General features: G+C 34.3%; 1 protein-coding gene across 16 annotated transcripts in view; it reads left to right on the top strand.

Moving 5' to 3' along the window:
* LOC147497868 (uncharacterized) overlaps positions 1–14,895 on the top strand; it is a 44,497-nt gene that overhangs the window by 2,791 nt on the left and 26,811 nt on the right. For 9 of the 16 annotated variants that reach the window (XR_015195290.1, XR_015195292.1, XR_015195285.1 and 6 more), the window contains 3 exons: positions 33–181; positions 674–6,300; positions 6,430–6,854. Coding sequence is in view for 4 of the 16 variants with exons in the window: in XM_086560174.1 (XP_086416300.1) it covers positions 33–181; positions 674–807; positions 6,196–6,334 (422 nt within the window). In the remaining 12 variants the exon portion in view is untranslated. Of the gene's footprint in view, positions 1–32; positions 182–673; positions 6,855–14,895 lie in introns of those variants that run through there. The other 7 variants (XM_086560174.1, XM_086560173.1, XM_086560175.1 and 4 more) reach the window with 4 other exon arrangements.

The following is a 14,895-nucleotide window of genomic DNA, read 5'->3' as shown; positions in this document are numbered from 1 at the left end:
CTAACTCTAGGTTGCAACTCGTGGTGTTACAGTCTTACAGATGTTGGCAAAGAACGTAGAGACACTAACAAAATCAATGGATGTTGAAGCTAAGAAGATGCAAAGGGTAGTAGTTGCAACAGAGATGCTGAGAGCTTCCATATGCGTGGAGAAAGAACAATTCATAATTGCTCCTAGCGAGGTATGTGTAACAACACCTTTACGCAGTGTTGCTACTTGTTAAAGCTAAATAATCTTACAGTTTGCCTTATTGTTTTTTGTTCATTTTGGCATAAAAAATCTGAATTGTTGTTATCTTTTATAGCTTCTACATGATCTAACGATAAAACTTGAGATCTTATTCCCATGCCTAGAGATTGAACTCAGGAATCACAACTTTATTAAATGAATCAGACCATTAAATAACCGCCATGTTTCTTTCTGCTCTCTCTACTATATCTATCTATCCATTTCATAATTATTTCACAATCTTTTCTTTTTATGTAATAATCTCTCTACTATATCTATCTATCCATTAAATAACTTAAGTTTGACGCAAAAGCTCAATGGTTCATCTTGTCATGCTACCTAATTTAACTTCAAGGTCCTAATAGTTGTAGATCCCTGTATGCCATTTACTTTTAAACATAGCTCCTTGTAGACTTGAGGTCGATAGCTGGTTTTCTTTTTGCAGAACGGGTTGGAAATAGAATATTTAGAGAACATCAGTCCTTTGCAGAACTGCTATGCTATCTGCATGGAGTCCAACAGTCATATTAGTATTGGGAAGACAAAGTCCCTTCATTGCTTTGTCAACTATAATTGGAGGTATTTTTATACTAATCAGATTGAAGAATCTTCTATCTCAATTATTATCCTCTTTTAGAGTCCCATTAGGCTTGACACTTATGGAGACAAATATGATATTTTTGCCCTAGGCCTTTAGCTGTAATTCCCAGTGACTCCTTTTTGACTTGTTTGACTTCTTTTCCCTCCATATTTCACATTTAGGTTCTTTGACCTACAAAAACTCAAATTGCATCATATTAGAATATTTAAATATAAAATGGAGACTAACATACACATAATTGGGGTTATAAATCATTACTTTTAAGCACTTATCACAACCCCCAACTAGCATTTTGCTAGTCTCTTAACAAATATGTGGTATACTAGAGAAGTGTTCAAAGCTAACAATACTAATTAAATAATAAACTAACTCACTTTCGTAGGCATCGCGATTGCATTTACCATATGCAACAAGGCCTTAAACCTTTAAGTTACCCTTAAAGGACGAGTTATAGCCTCGTGAGGGTTTTCAGTTGATATACCCACAAAATCAATTTTACATATGAACTATGGTGAAATCTAGAGAAAACAATTTTTTCAGTTAAAATGTCTAAATCAAAAGGTTACTACTTATCACACCCATGATCATAAAACATTAGGCTAAAGTTCTATTCATAAAGATAGAAAAGACTGACTAATCATCCTAACTAGAGCTTATTCATTTTTAACCATTTTGATTTATTTCTCTTTTCCAAGCAACGTAATTTCTACCTCACCTTTGGATTAGTATTTTGACTTCAAATCTCACCATTTCATACACTCACAAGAAAATCTCTCTCAGATAAGTTTTATATTTTACCTCCATATGTAGGGAAATGAGTAAAAAGTAGAACATCCCACATATTTAGTCAGAAAGACGGAAATTTGCAAATATATAAATAAAGTCTCATGGAAAGAATGTCAATCACATTTGAAGTGTCGGGTCCTTCACTTTAGCATCCTCTCACCTATTCTAAACTTCATATCATACTTTAGTGATAAGTCTGGGTATTAAAACAGGGCTTAGGACAGGTTAACAAGAAAAGGGTAAAAATGATTCAAAAATCTCTGAGAATATACTAAAGACTTTGTGCTTTTGACCTTCTTGGAAATTTTCTTCACTTGTAGACTGCAACACTTGAACTCTATCACTACTTTTGCTCAATTATTTATATTTCTTTTTTCTTTTTCTTTTTTCTTTTGTTTTGTTTTCTTTATTTTTTTTTTTTTTTTCTTTGAGCAAAAGGAATGATTTTCTTCATTTGACTTTGGTAAAATTTCCTTCAAAATCTTCTTTGTTCTAGCTTTCTCTTTAGTTCTTTAGAAATCCTCAGAAATATGGGTAAGGCTAATAATATGGGATATACTCCTTATCTGGAGTTGGGTTTAAGATGATTGGTTTAAGAATAAAAGGTTTAATATATAAGGCTCAAAAGTGGTTAACATGATAATCCTACTAGGTGGGATAAAGGCTGATTGGTTCACTACTTGAATTATCAGTATGATATTCGGGTTTGAATAGACTACAAGACCTAATGGCTATCTCCCCAGTTGATGCCACCTTGTGATTGACCAAATCAAGAATAAATGAAACTACACAACGAATTTAAGCACAGAAAAATGGTTGAGTCAACTTGGACTCAGATTTACGTAAAGACTCTCCAAGAAATTTAAAATTGAAAGGCTCAAGTCTCACATGTTAAGTCTCTATACTAATCCTCTAGTTTGGTAGAAGTTTAAGTTGCTCTTTTATTTGAAATTCCTCTAGTGGTGTATTATATGAACTTACTCTAGACTAAGACTTTTATCAGTGAGATCTATTTCTAGTAATAGAAACTTAGTCTAAAAGTCTTACTAATCCTGGTCATGACTTATAATTTCCAATTTCATTAGCCAGTTTAAACGATAAAAATATACTTTTCACCTATAATCACCATAATTCACATATAAACTTCCCAAATATTGTAATTAAAATATTGCAAAATTTTAAGTATGGCATTGTCCTCAATGACTAAATAAAATAACTGAAAGCTTACCATAATTGAAATAATCAGAGAAAGAAGGATATTACCTTAAATGCGTGCAAAATTACATCAGCTAAAATCTGTAGAATTTATATCCTTAACAAAACAAATAAGAGTGATGATTCATGAGGATTAAAATTACTACAACAACTAAATATTTGTTATGTGCTCATTCCATAGAGTTACACGTCTCCAAAAAGGTGGAGAAAAGGTGCTAGAGTGGAATGTAAGAGTCACATGAACAAATGACACGACTGAAAAATAAAAAATAATAATTAAACAATGAATAATAATAATAATAATAACTTAAATCAATGGTTTATTGTTGCACGGAATACAAGATTTGTCTCTACCTACAAATAAAAGTGATAAAACCATAATAGACAATCAAGTATATGAGTGATCAAAAATATTTATTAAGAAAATGCGGAACTGGGAGAGTCCAAATTTCTCTACCAGAAAATCAGTTAATAAGCTCGGATTGATTATCCCAATACAACTCCATTTTCCCAGGCCACTCGCCTTCTCATAATCAATTCGATAATCATAAAAATATCAAATAATATCTTCGTGCCATTTGTCCCTCTTAGAGTAAAAGAGACAGTCCCAACCCCATTTTCACATTCTTGTTTTAAAAAAATCCATTCATGGCATTGTTATCAAACAACTCTCCATAACAGAGTTCTGTGTGAATTTTTCATTTAGCTGCCATGTGCAACTATTTGTACAACAGAACCACAGGGGTGAAATTTAGGACTGCATACTTAAGCGCCTGATCAATCAAGAGTTAGGGTAATCGAAAAGTTATTAAGTTCATAATTTAGGACTATTTCTCTCCTGTTTCGCTCAGCCTACCCAAATACCAATTTTTCATCACATGATCGCCCTTTATTTCCTACTGTCTCTCTCCTGTTTCACTCGGCCCAACCAAATACCAATTCTTCATCACATGATCGCCCTTTATTTCCTAATGTCTCCTTCCATACAACATTAAACAGATAGAAACCCAAATTCAAATCGAGAATTTCGACAACCCATAACCGAAGTTGAGCAGTGAAACTAGCAAAAATTTGAGCGGTTAATCAGGAAAGCAGGACATCTAAAATAATGTTTGAAATTGTAGAATTCCAAAAAAATTGGGAACTGACCGGCGGTCAATCTTGCCAGTTAGCAAGTGCTCCACGTCTTGGGTAGGTGTAACTGGAAGTTGCAGCGCCTGTTAATGGGTGGAGTTAAATGACGATGAGGTAGTTGAGTGGTGGTTTTAGAGTGATCGAGTTTTTACTATCGGATTAAAGTTGAAGGTGGAGTGTTTTACTATTTAGTGCGGATGGAGGTAGAAGATAAGCAAAATGGTAGAATGATATATCGGGCTTTTCTCTGGTTTCTCCAATAATACACTAGTAGGGGTGGGCTTTGGTTTAGTTTTTAGGCCCAAATTGATTATATTTATACTTTGATTAGGATTGGAATCCAAAACAAAGTAGGATTCTAACTCACTAGTCAGGAATAGAGAACTAGTCTGTAATAGAGAAGAATTCCACCTTACTAAGGCACAAGTTAACATATATATGCATCACGCATACACTCCTAAGCTCATATCAATTTAATTCTTATTCATAAAAACTAATCACTCACTCCATAAACTATTGGCATTTTAAGAAATTAAAAACAACTAATCCCATGACAGTAGAAAATAAAATTAACTTCTACGTACCCTCTTTCTAATACTATACCATAACGACTAAAAATAGATTAATTCTTCATACTCTTGATACTTCAAGCTCCTTCCCGAACCTTTTATGGCGATGGAATAGAGAATATAGAGATGTAGAAAGTGTTGATGTAGGGAACGCAGGAGACGCTACAAAATATAGCTTTATAGGAAAACTTTCAGAAGTACTCCACGTCTCTACTAGTCATAATCATGAAGCTACAGCTTCCTGATGCTGGGCAGATTTCAACTCCTATCTTAACTCAAATTCTAAAATCTATCGCACTCTCCCTCTTTTGCTTTGCATGAACTAGGTTAGTTTTCCTGGTTATATTGGAACTTCCCTAGTCCTCTATCATTGTTTGAATTGGATTTGGAGAAAGCTACTCACAGTTATTTTGGTGGAAATATAAAAAACTCAAGAATTCGGTGAGTTTTTTTTTACTTTATATCTTCAGCACAGGTTCAGGTACGCATTTATTTTCTCAGCTCGATTTCCTTGTCATGAGCTACTGATTAAACTATCTATTTAACTACTTGGGTTGCCTCCCATAAGCGCTACATTTAATGTCGCCAGCCAACATAGAGGGGGGAAACTTATGGTTACCCCCCTAACTAGCTTAGGTAATTAATTTTATAAATTTATGGGCCTTATATAGTCATATTCCCTAGACTTAAAACTTGTTTGTAATCCGATTTTTGCTCTTTTTATCTTCCTTCTTTTCCATGCGTGGCTTATACATTTTAGTAGAGGATGAGTCATCTTAATTAAATCTTTGATAAATTTACGATTAAAAGTAGCTTGACATAAAGATGCTCGAATGCCTTCTATTTTTGTATGAGGTTGACCAATGTCTAGCAATGTATTAATATGGTGTATAACACTATCCTTGTTATAATTCATGCCTAATTGTGATACACATGATAAAAATGGATCTTTGTAGTGAGTGTTCCTAAAACTTTTATTAGCTATTGTGTGTATTGCACATAGATCATCCATTTTTTCCGTATCATCGTCAAGGTTTCTAAATAGTGTAAAGATGTTTACGTCTACTCTCATATTTCCAAAAGTGATGGACATGTTCCCATTCCTACAATTAATTAAAGCTTCTGTTGTAGCTAAGAATGGTCTACCCAAGATGATAGGAATTTGGTTTCCATTTGTAGATAAAATGTCAAGAACTATAAAATCAACGGGGTAATAAAAATTAGAGACCTTGATAATGACATCCTCTATTACCCCTCGTGGAATCTTAATAGACCTATCTGCTAACTGTAGTCTAACATTTGTTGGTTTCAAGTCCTTTAACCTTAGTTGTTTATAAACTGAGTAAGGTAAAAAATTCACACTAGCACCTAAATCCAATAATGTTTGATCAGTGTAGTCCTCTCCTATTTTACACGTAACTATAGGACTACTGGGGTTCTTATGTTTTACTACGGCTTTGTTCTGTAGAAAGGATGAACAACTTTGTGCAATAAAAGCGTCCTTAGGAATATTTGTTTTCTTCTTTACTAGGTCTTTTATAAATTTAGCATATGAAGGTATTTGTTTAATTGCACTTAGAAAAGGAATATTGATATGTAGATTTTTAAAAATATTCATGATCTCATTATATTGTGCTTCCTTTTTGTTATCTTTTAACCTAGAGGGGAATGGTGCGGGTGGAATTTTTTCGGTTACCTGCTCTTTGGTTTTCTCAGTTTCAAGTGGTTTTTCCTTATCTTTTGTTATAACAACTTCATTAGAATCAGGTATGTCAACTTTGTTATCTACTTTCTTTCCTGACCTAAGGGTAGATATCGAGTTAACTCCCTTTGTGGATGCGGATGAAAGGGTGGTTTCAACTTGATAAACATTTCTACCTTTTGGATTTTGTTCAGGTTGGCTTGGTAAGGTTCCTTTGGGTCTCTCGGCTAGACTAGCTAGTATCTGATTGAATTGTTGGCTCATCTGTTGAGTCATAACATCAAATTTTTGGTCAATTCTTTTGAATTCATTCTCAGTTTTGGTGGCTAAAGCTTTCATGGTTTCATCTATGGTGTTGGGTTGGGTTTGGTGATTAGCCATAGGATCAATAGCTAATTCGCTGTTCATGTTTGTTTGTTGTTGTTGTTGTTGTTAGTAATACTGTGGAGAAGGTACTACTGTGCCTCTATTATTCATGTATTGTTGCCTATTGTTCCCTTGATTACCTTGAAAACCATATTGGTTTTGCTGTGGAGACATATTTTGTCTCCATGAATTGTTTGAGTTATTTCTAAGATCTGGGTTATAATTGTTGTTGTTATTAAAATTATTTTGATAACCCTATCTTTTGAATGTATTAAAAGCACAAACATCATCAATACCTTGAGCAACATACATAGAGCAAACTGAGGTGTCATGATATGTAGTAAGACAATTTTCACAAAATTGATTGACACTCATTGCTTGTTGAGGTTGATTATTCCTTGGAGGGTTTAAAGTGAATGAATCAAATTTCTTGTTTAAGTTTTTGATTACTGTGGTTAAATTAACTAGTGTAGCTTTCAATTCTTGATCACTATCGTTTCTAACCTTATACATACCTGGTTTATTAAAACTCATCCCCCCATCTACCCATGCCATGTTCTCATGGTCACTACTATTGGCCCAATCCTTAGAACTCTCAGAAAAGTTTTGCAAAAAAGTGTAGGCTTCATCAGGAGTAAGACTAGTAAATCTTCCTCCATTCATTGATTCAATTAACTGATGGTTCATAGGTGAAAGACCTTTTATAAAGTAATGTACGATATTAAGTATGTCAAAACCATGATGTGGACAACGGACAAGTAAATCATTAAATTTATCCCATGTTGTATGAAACTCTTCATTAGGTTTTCCTTTGAAGGTTGAAATAGCCAATTGCATGGCTTCAGTCTTACGTAAAGGGTAATATTGTTTCATAAACTTTTGTGATAGTTGCTCCCAAGTAGTTATAGAATTAGAGGGTAGGGATCTATACCAACGTAGTGCGGCATCCTCAAAAGTCAAGGGCAACAACCTTAATCTAGTTTCTTCATGGGAAAGATGAGGTGCTTTAAAAGTACTTAATATGCTCAAGAACTTACTTAGATGATTATATGGTTCTTCATTTGTTTTTCCATAATATCTTGGCAACATATTAAGAATGGTGGGCTTAATCTCATAGTTATTGTTATTGTCGGGTATCACTATGCAATTCGGTGGTTGAACCGCGATAGGTTAAAACAAGGTGCTAAGAGTTCTTTGATCAACCATGGTGGCTAATGGTACTCTCTCTGGTGTATCTTCTAAGTCTACTAGTGGTGTGTGTGTTTCAAATTCAGAATCAGATCCTAAGTTCGATGGTGTGGTCTCCTCCAAAACCAGAATTGGAAGATTGTTACAAAAATTAGCTCTTCTGATTAAACGTTTACGAGGTGAATTACGAAACCAAGTTTTCATGCACTAGATAATAAAGCTATATAAAATAATCTAATATGCACTTAATTAATTAAATTATATTATCAAACTATATGAGGCTAACTATTAATGCTAATTATGAAACCGCTAACAAGGGATTCACGGTGGAAGAGAAGTACTTACTGTTATAGCAAGCAAAACAAGTCTAAAAATTTTGAAATTTTTATAGCAGCTACTAGATATGTCCAGAAAGTAGCCTATAAAATTTCAGAGCAATCGGAGCTTGCTAAGTCCCTCTTCTGTACTGTTCAATCCTGCAGAATCCAGTGAAGAAGTTTTCTGCACACACTGTAAACAATCGATTGAATAATAAGTAAAAGATCACTAAAAATCGCGAAAGTTTTACTGGAGTATCCTGACGTGTCAGGGATGATCTTGTAAAAAGTTTGGATTATTTGGAGTTTTACAGATCCTTCTTCACGACTATTCTTCCAGAGACCTTGGTCCTGAAAAGCTGCAGAAACACACTGAAAACAAGCAACTAGTTAAGTGGTCAAAACAGATCAAACAATACTCAAATTTTTACTGAAAGCTCCTGACAAATCTAGGTTCCTCCTGTACAAAATGTAGAATTTTTGATAATGTGAAAATAACTCTGCTTGACTGTTTTTACAGATGCTTGCGTCCTGAAAACTGAAAACGGGTTACTGCAAAGATGATGTTAGTTACCCAGGTAAAACAAGTACTAAAAATTCAAAAAAAAATTAAATAAATTACTGATACTGTACAGATTAACTCTGTAAAATTTCAGAATTTTTTTAAATTTATAAATATGTTTTCTGTACTATTTGTTTCTGTTAAACAAACACTAAACTTTATGAAAATACTTTTTACTATGCAAATCTAATTGAATTATGCTAAATTAATCTAATTATTCTAAATATGCAATTTATACTATATGAATTCCTAAATTAAAGTAATCTAAATTAAATATTATATCACCTAATCAATTTAGAGCAGGCAGCGACACCATTAAAAAAGCACGCAACACGTAATTATTTGTGTCGTTATTTGTGTTACGTATCTTTTGCAAATCTTACTTAGCCTAATACATATTGATTAGTATAGTGACTAGCAAGGTATCAATCCTACTCTAAATAATTAAGTGATGATGATAGAAATTCCTAATCTAAGTTACTCTAATGGATGCAAGTAAAAGATGTGGCTAAGTAATGACGAATATATAGTTGATTTGATTTGAGATGTAAACTAAGCATAAACTAAACTAAATTAAATATATTAATATGAATCAAGTGAGAGAATATCTTGGGAGAGATGAATCCACCAAAATCATAGAATTAGTCTAATAGATCTACCTATCATGTTTAATATAAATCATCAATAGAAACTCACCATACCTACAAACATTATGCTCATAACCATGATGATAATATGTGGCTTTCAACGTGCTTTCTATCTTTCCATTAAATACTTCTTCAATCTCCAATAATATCTTCTATCTAACCAAATTGTGCTTTAAGTGGCATTCAATATACAACTCTAGGTGCCATGGAAAATCCACATGTGACATTAACCATACAACTAATTGAGGTGCCATAAAGAATCCAATCATCACACTAGAACACTAAAAACTAGAAGAAAAGAATCTAGGGTTTGTGGTATTTGGCTCTACACAATCATGAATTACCCTAAGACCTCCTAACCTCCACAGGAGCGTTAGATCAATGGACGAATAAGAAGAAACTCAATGAGGGATTTGAATTAAAACATGATAGAAGAAGAACTAAACTAAAATATACGAAAAAGGCTTCATCTCTCTTCTTAAGAGTAGGGAGATTAGCCCATCATACTATGCTATGAACATAATGTGAAAAGGAATAATCTTTATAGCTATTAATGGTGAAAAGGTCTGAACTTTCTTCTCTCTTAATTCTAGATCTAAGATGCAAACACTAAATTTCCTAGATCCTGTAAACTGAGGTTTTTGTGCCTTATATATTGGCTTACATGCTCGTCTGGATAGAGATCAGAATCCTATGTTTATTTTGTGTCAAACTCTCTGTAATCTTTCTAGAAGCAATCCTGAAAAAGTTAAATTCGATTGGACCAAAGTTGGACGTGGCCCACTGTGCCCTGCATGCTATTTCCCAAGCTATAGCTTCTGACAGCTTTCAGTTTCCTAATTCTTGTGAAACTCTGACTTCTTTTCCATGTTGATCTCATCTTCCTATGAAGTCGAAATTAAGGCTTTGAGATCAGATTAAAGACTCTTCTAACTTAATTATTATCCTCTTTTAGAGTCCCATTAGGCTTGGCACTTATGGAGACAAATATGACGTTTTTGCCCTAGGCCTTTAGCTGTAATTCCCAGTGACTCTTTTTGACTTGTTTGACTTCTTTTCCCTCCATATTTCATATTTAGGTTCTTTGACCTGCAAAAACTCAAATTGCATCATATTAGAATATTTAAATATAAAATAGAGACTAACATATACATAATTGGGGTTATAAATCATTACTTTTGAGCACTTATCAGTTTGGTGTACTTTCTTTCACTTCCATATATTGGTGAGTGCACCATTCAGGTAACTGGGCCCTCCTATCGGAGTGTGTGGTTGTAAGTACCGGATCCTAAGTCCATGTTTAACATACTTCACGTTTTCCATTCTTGCATGTTTTCCCGGTTTTTGAGTCATGATTCTCTATGGTGTGAATTATGTATTTATTGCTTTATTGTTTTCCCTTATATTAATCCGTATTCATAAAAAGTAAAATATAAATAAAACCATAAAAATAGTAATCTAGCAAGTCTCGGGAATCTAACTTAGACCCACGTTTTTAAACAAATTTTTTAAACCATGTTGTCTAAAATTTGTTTGGGGGTGGGGCATTTGGTCTTTCTTTTTCTTGATCTCTCAACTTCCTATTCCTATTGTTTATGTCGTTTAGTCGAATTTTGATTTAGGTTGACAATATCTATAATTTTAGATTTCATTTGATCATATAACTTATGTCATGCACGTACTTTGAGGCGTTTTCTATTATCTTATATGTCAACCACTGTTAGAATTGAGTTTTTTTATAGATCATTGGATTGTACTCTCTTTAATGATTGTTTTAATAGCTCATTCACAAAAATTGGACTGTTAACGAATTGAGAATTTCATTTTTAAGTTTGCGCTCATAAGGACAGAATGGGCATTTTTCGAATTTATTTGGGCTTGGGCCCAAAACCTCACGGCCACGTGCCTCGCACGTGGGTCTCCAAAAAAAACCCCCCAAAAGAGAGATCGTTCATCTTCTTCACGCCTCTGCCTCCATTAGCCTCCATTAACGAAACACCAAACTATAAAAAAAAAAAAAAACAAAAAAACAAACAAACAAACAAACAAACAAACAAACAAAACCACCAATTCTCATAACTCCAATTTAACAACCCCACTCCAATTTCGTTATTCCATATCATCTTCTCCACTTCCGCCTCCATCAGTTAGAACTAAAAAAAAAAAAAATAGAGAAAATCACGCCAATCAAACCACATTTCGTCCTTTGATCAATTTTACTCTCCCCCACCTTACCCTAACCCCATTTTCGAATTCAAAAACCTCAAATGGCCCAAAATAGAAAAATTCTACCTGAACAAGTTTTCACCTTCAACCAATTTTCACCTTTCTATGGTGATGAGATGAGGCGTAAGAGATGGCAGAAGTTTTGGTATACGGAGAATGATTTCTACCATCTGGACTTGGTTTTGAATTTTTACAAGAAGAGGGAAATTGAGGGTAAGAGGATTTTTATGAAGGTGAATTTGACAAGGAGAGAAGTTTGTACAGGTATGTTGTCTAGGATTATGGACGTTGATTACACACACAACCTCGTAATCACAGTACAGGAATTGCAGTAGGGTGGAATAGAGGCATTGATGAGAGAGACTATTTTGGAAGGAGAGTACAATGCGAGTTCGCATTGTGTTCGACAGTCGTCTCTGAGAACCAACCTGCTGGCTGTAGCTCAGTGGGTTAGTAAGAACATCATTGGCACCTCGAAAGTCAGTGATATCAATTTGAACTGTCTGCACATTCTGTGGGTATTGCAGGAGAAGAGGTATGATTTTTGCATCCTTGACTTTGTGTTAAATATTATTAGAGGCGTTGGAAGCCATTTTGCACCCTACCCTGTATTGATTACTAAGCTCATGTTGTTATTTGGTGTTGTTTCGAAATCTAAGCGGGTTATGTTGAAATTGCAATCAAATGCAAAGATTTATTTGGAATGTATTCAGAAGATGTGGCAGTTGCCTGAGGATAGGGTTGTTGATTCGGATGACGATAAGGAAGATATGGCATGTTTTGAGGTCGATGCCTTGGAAAAGGCTACTTCTGATGGAGAACGCATGGCATTGCTTCATCGAGGCATGCGTTCTCTTAATACCATTTGTGAGGACCTGCGGACTAGGCAGGTTAACATCTATCATAATTTTGAGGGTCTCAGTGCTAGTAACCGAGAGCTCCAGGCTACCATGGAGACCCTAGTCCAGCGTGATAAGGAGTGCGAGGAATCCATGAACACATATATAGAGGGACAGTGGAAGTTCCAAGAAGAAGTTCTACGACGCTTGCCACTTTATCAAAGTCCTACTTCTGACGACTCTGAGAGGCATGAGCGTCGTCGACGTAGGACTGACAACTCTGGACCATCCGCATCTCATGGCTAGTAGTTTAGTTGTATTGTGTTTAGGAATTTCCCTGTTTTTTGTAGAATTTTATTTTTAGTTGTTTAGTTAAAGTAGTTAATTTTGGATTATGAAATTGTTTTCGAATATTTGGTTGTTAGTTAAATTTTAAGTTTAATTAAATTTTTGTTCAAGCATGCTATTATTTTTTTGTGAATCCCACCTTCCCGATTTGTTTGGGGGTGGCATTAATGGTTCAACATTATTTTCTTGACTCTATCCACCATTTTGGAAGTATTTGTTACAGGTTTGTGAGAATATGATTATGTGAGAATGTTACTAATTTGGTGTAAGCTAGGTTTTGTTAGTGTTGTAGTGGTGGAAATTTTAAGGAATGGAATTAGAAGGTTGCTATTTTAAATTCAAACCATTAAGCTATTAGGTTTATTTTTAGAATAATGAATCTGGTCTGTTTCCGTTTTTGGTTTTAGAAATATTCTGTTTCCATCAAGTTACCTTAATAATCTGGGCAACTTATGGAACTAGATTAAGAAACTAAACTTCTATAAATCCTTGATTCACTCTTCACTCAACACCACATCTCTCCCTTTACACCTCTCATTGTTATCTCTCACTTTTATTTTTCACTTTTCAAGTCAGAGCACTTCAAGGTACACGGAGCGCGCCCCGCGCCCTTCATAAGCAAATCCTGAGCGCGCCACGCGCTAAAGTGCGTGGAAGTCGAGCAAGACAAAAGCGCGCCGCGCACCCTTCACAGGCAAATTCCAAGCGCGCCCCACGCTGAAGTGCTTGGAAGTCGAGTGAGACAAGAGCGCCTCGCCCTTCACAGCCAATTCTCTAGCACGCCTAATAATAGCAAGTTTATGTAAACTAACTATCTATGCGTAAACACAAATAATCAATCAACTAAACAAGTGCTTAAATCAATATTATTCCTACTCTCAATTCATTATGCAATATAAAGTGTAGGGAATTGTTCCACTCTTAAACTACCAAGACATAATAGAATCCAATTAATCAAACACAAGGAAACAATGGTGAGAGAAATATTTCTAGAGGTGAATTTATACTATGAAATTAATTATATGAATTTAACTATACAATTGAATATGACTTGAATAAAATATAGAGAAGAATAGAGAAGGAATTAGGAGGATTTGATTCCACTTTGATTGATTCATAATGTGCTAGTGTAGATTATTGCAATCCTAACTAATAAAGATTAAGTAATTGATCCATAATTATTCCTGGCAATCTCTACCAACTAATAATTAGCATGTGAGGAAGTTCAACCCATTCTCATGGCGAATCAACTAACATACTAGAGTGAAACTCTTAAATACAATAATTCTAACTAACACATCAAGTCTTCATCAAAACTTCATCAAACCCCTCTAATGGAGGTTTAGCTAAGAATCATGAGGCTATCATAAACATAATAATAAAAAGAATAAGGCATCATGAAGAACTACTTTATTAAAGATACTTGAATTGAATAAACTAAAGCTTTTATTAAAAGGTTCTAATGGAGGCTACAAACTAAAATAATTAACTAAAACTAAACTAAACTAAAAAGGGAGAGAGAGAGAACCCTAATTTAAAACTAAACTAAAGAGGAGAGTAGTCAAGTTTTGTTTAGCCTTAACCCTCTTTATATAGGAGAGGGTTAGGTTTATAATTTCGTGCATGGGCTTTTAGGCTAGTTTATGAACCTATAAATCAAGTCCAAAACTCAATTGGTTGAATCCAAGAGTTCCAATTCTGGTCGTGTTACTGTAGAGCATATTTTCACTGAGTTATACTTCTTTGATCGAGTCAAGGCCTAGACTATTGGAAAGGGTTTTATGAGCCGGTCATTTTGATATAAAATGGGCCCAAATCCGAGGCTTGAGTCCAAAGATATGACATTTTGAAGTTCTGTTGACTTTTCTTCAGCTTTCTAATCCGGTTTGACTTTAACTTAACAGTTTTGACTTGGGTTTTTTAAGGGCTTTTTCTCCATGAAACTTGGTCTTTCTTCATGGAACTTCCATAGCAATCACTTTTGCTCCTTTTAGCACCTAATTAGTAACGAATTGACATTTATTCAACTCCGGAGCCTAAAATACTCAAAAGCACGTAATTAGTAATAAACATATATTATTAATAACATAATTGGCTAAATAAAAATACTATTAAAAGGTTTAAACTACAGTCTTTGGCACTTATCAAACCACCCCCCAAACAACAT

Source organism: Coptis chinensis, chromosome 5 (genome assembly GCF_015680905.1).
Source record: "Coptis chinensis isolate HL-2020 chromosome 5, ASM1568090v1, whole genome shotgun sequence".
NCBI lineage: Eukaryota > Viridiplantae > Streptophyta > Magnoliopsida > Ranunculales > Ranunculaceae > Coptis > Coptis chinensis.
This window is presented reverse-complemented; position numbering and strand designations above follow the sequence as displayed.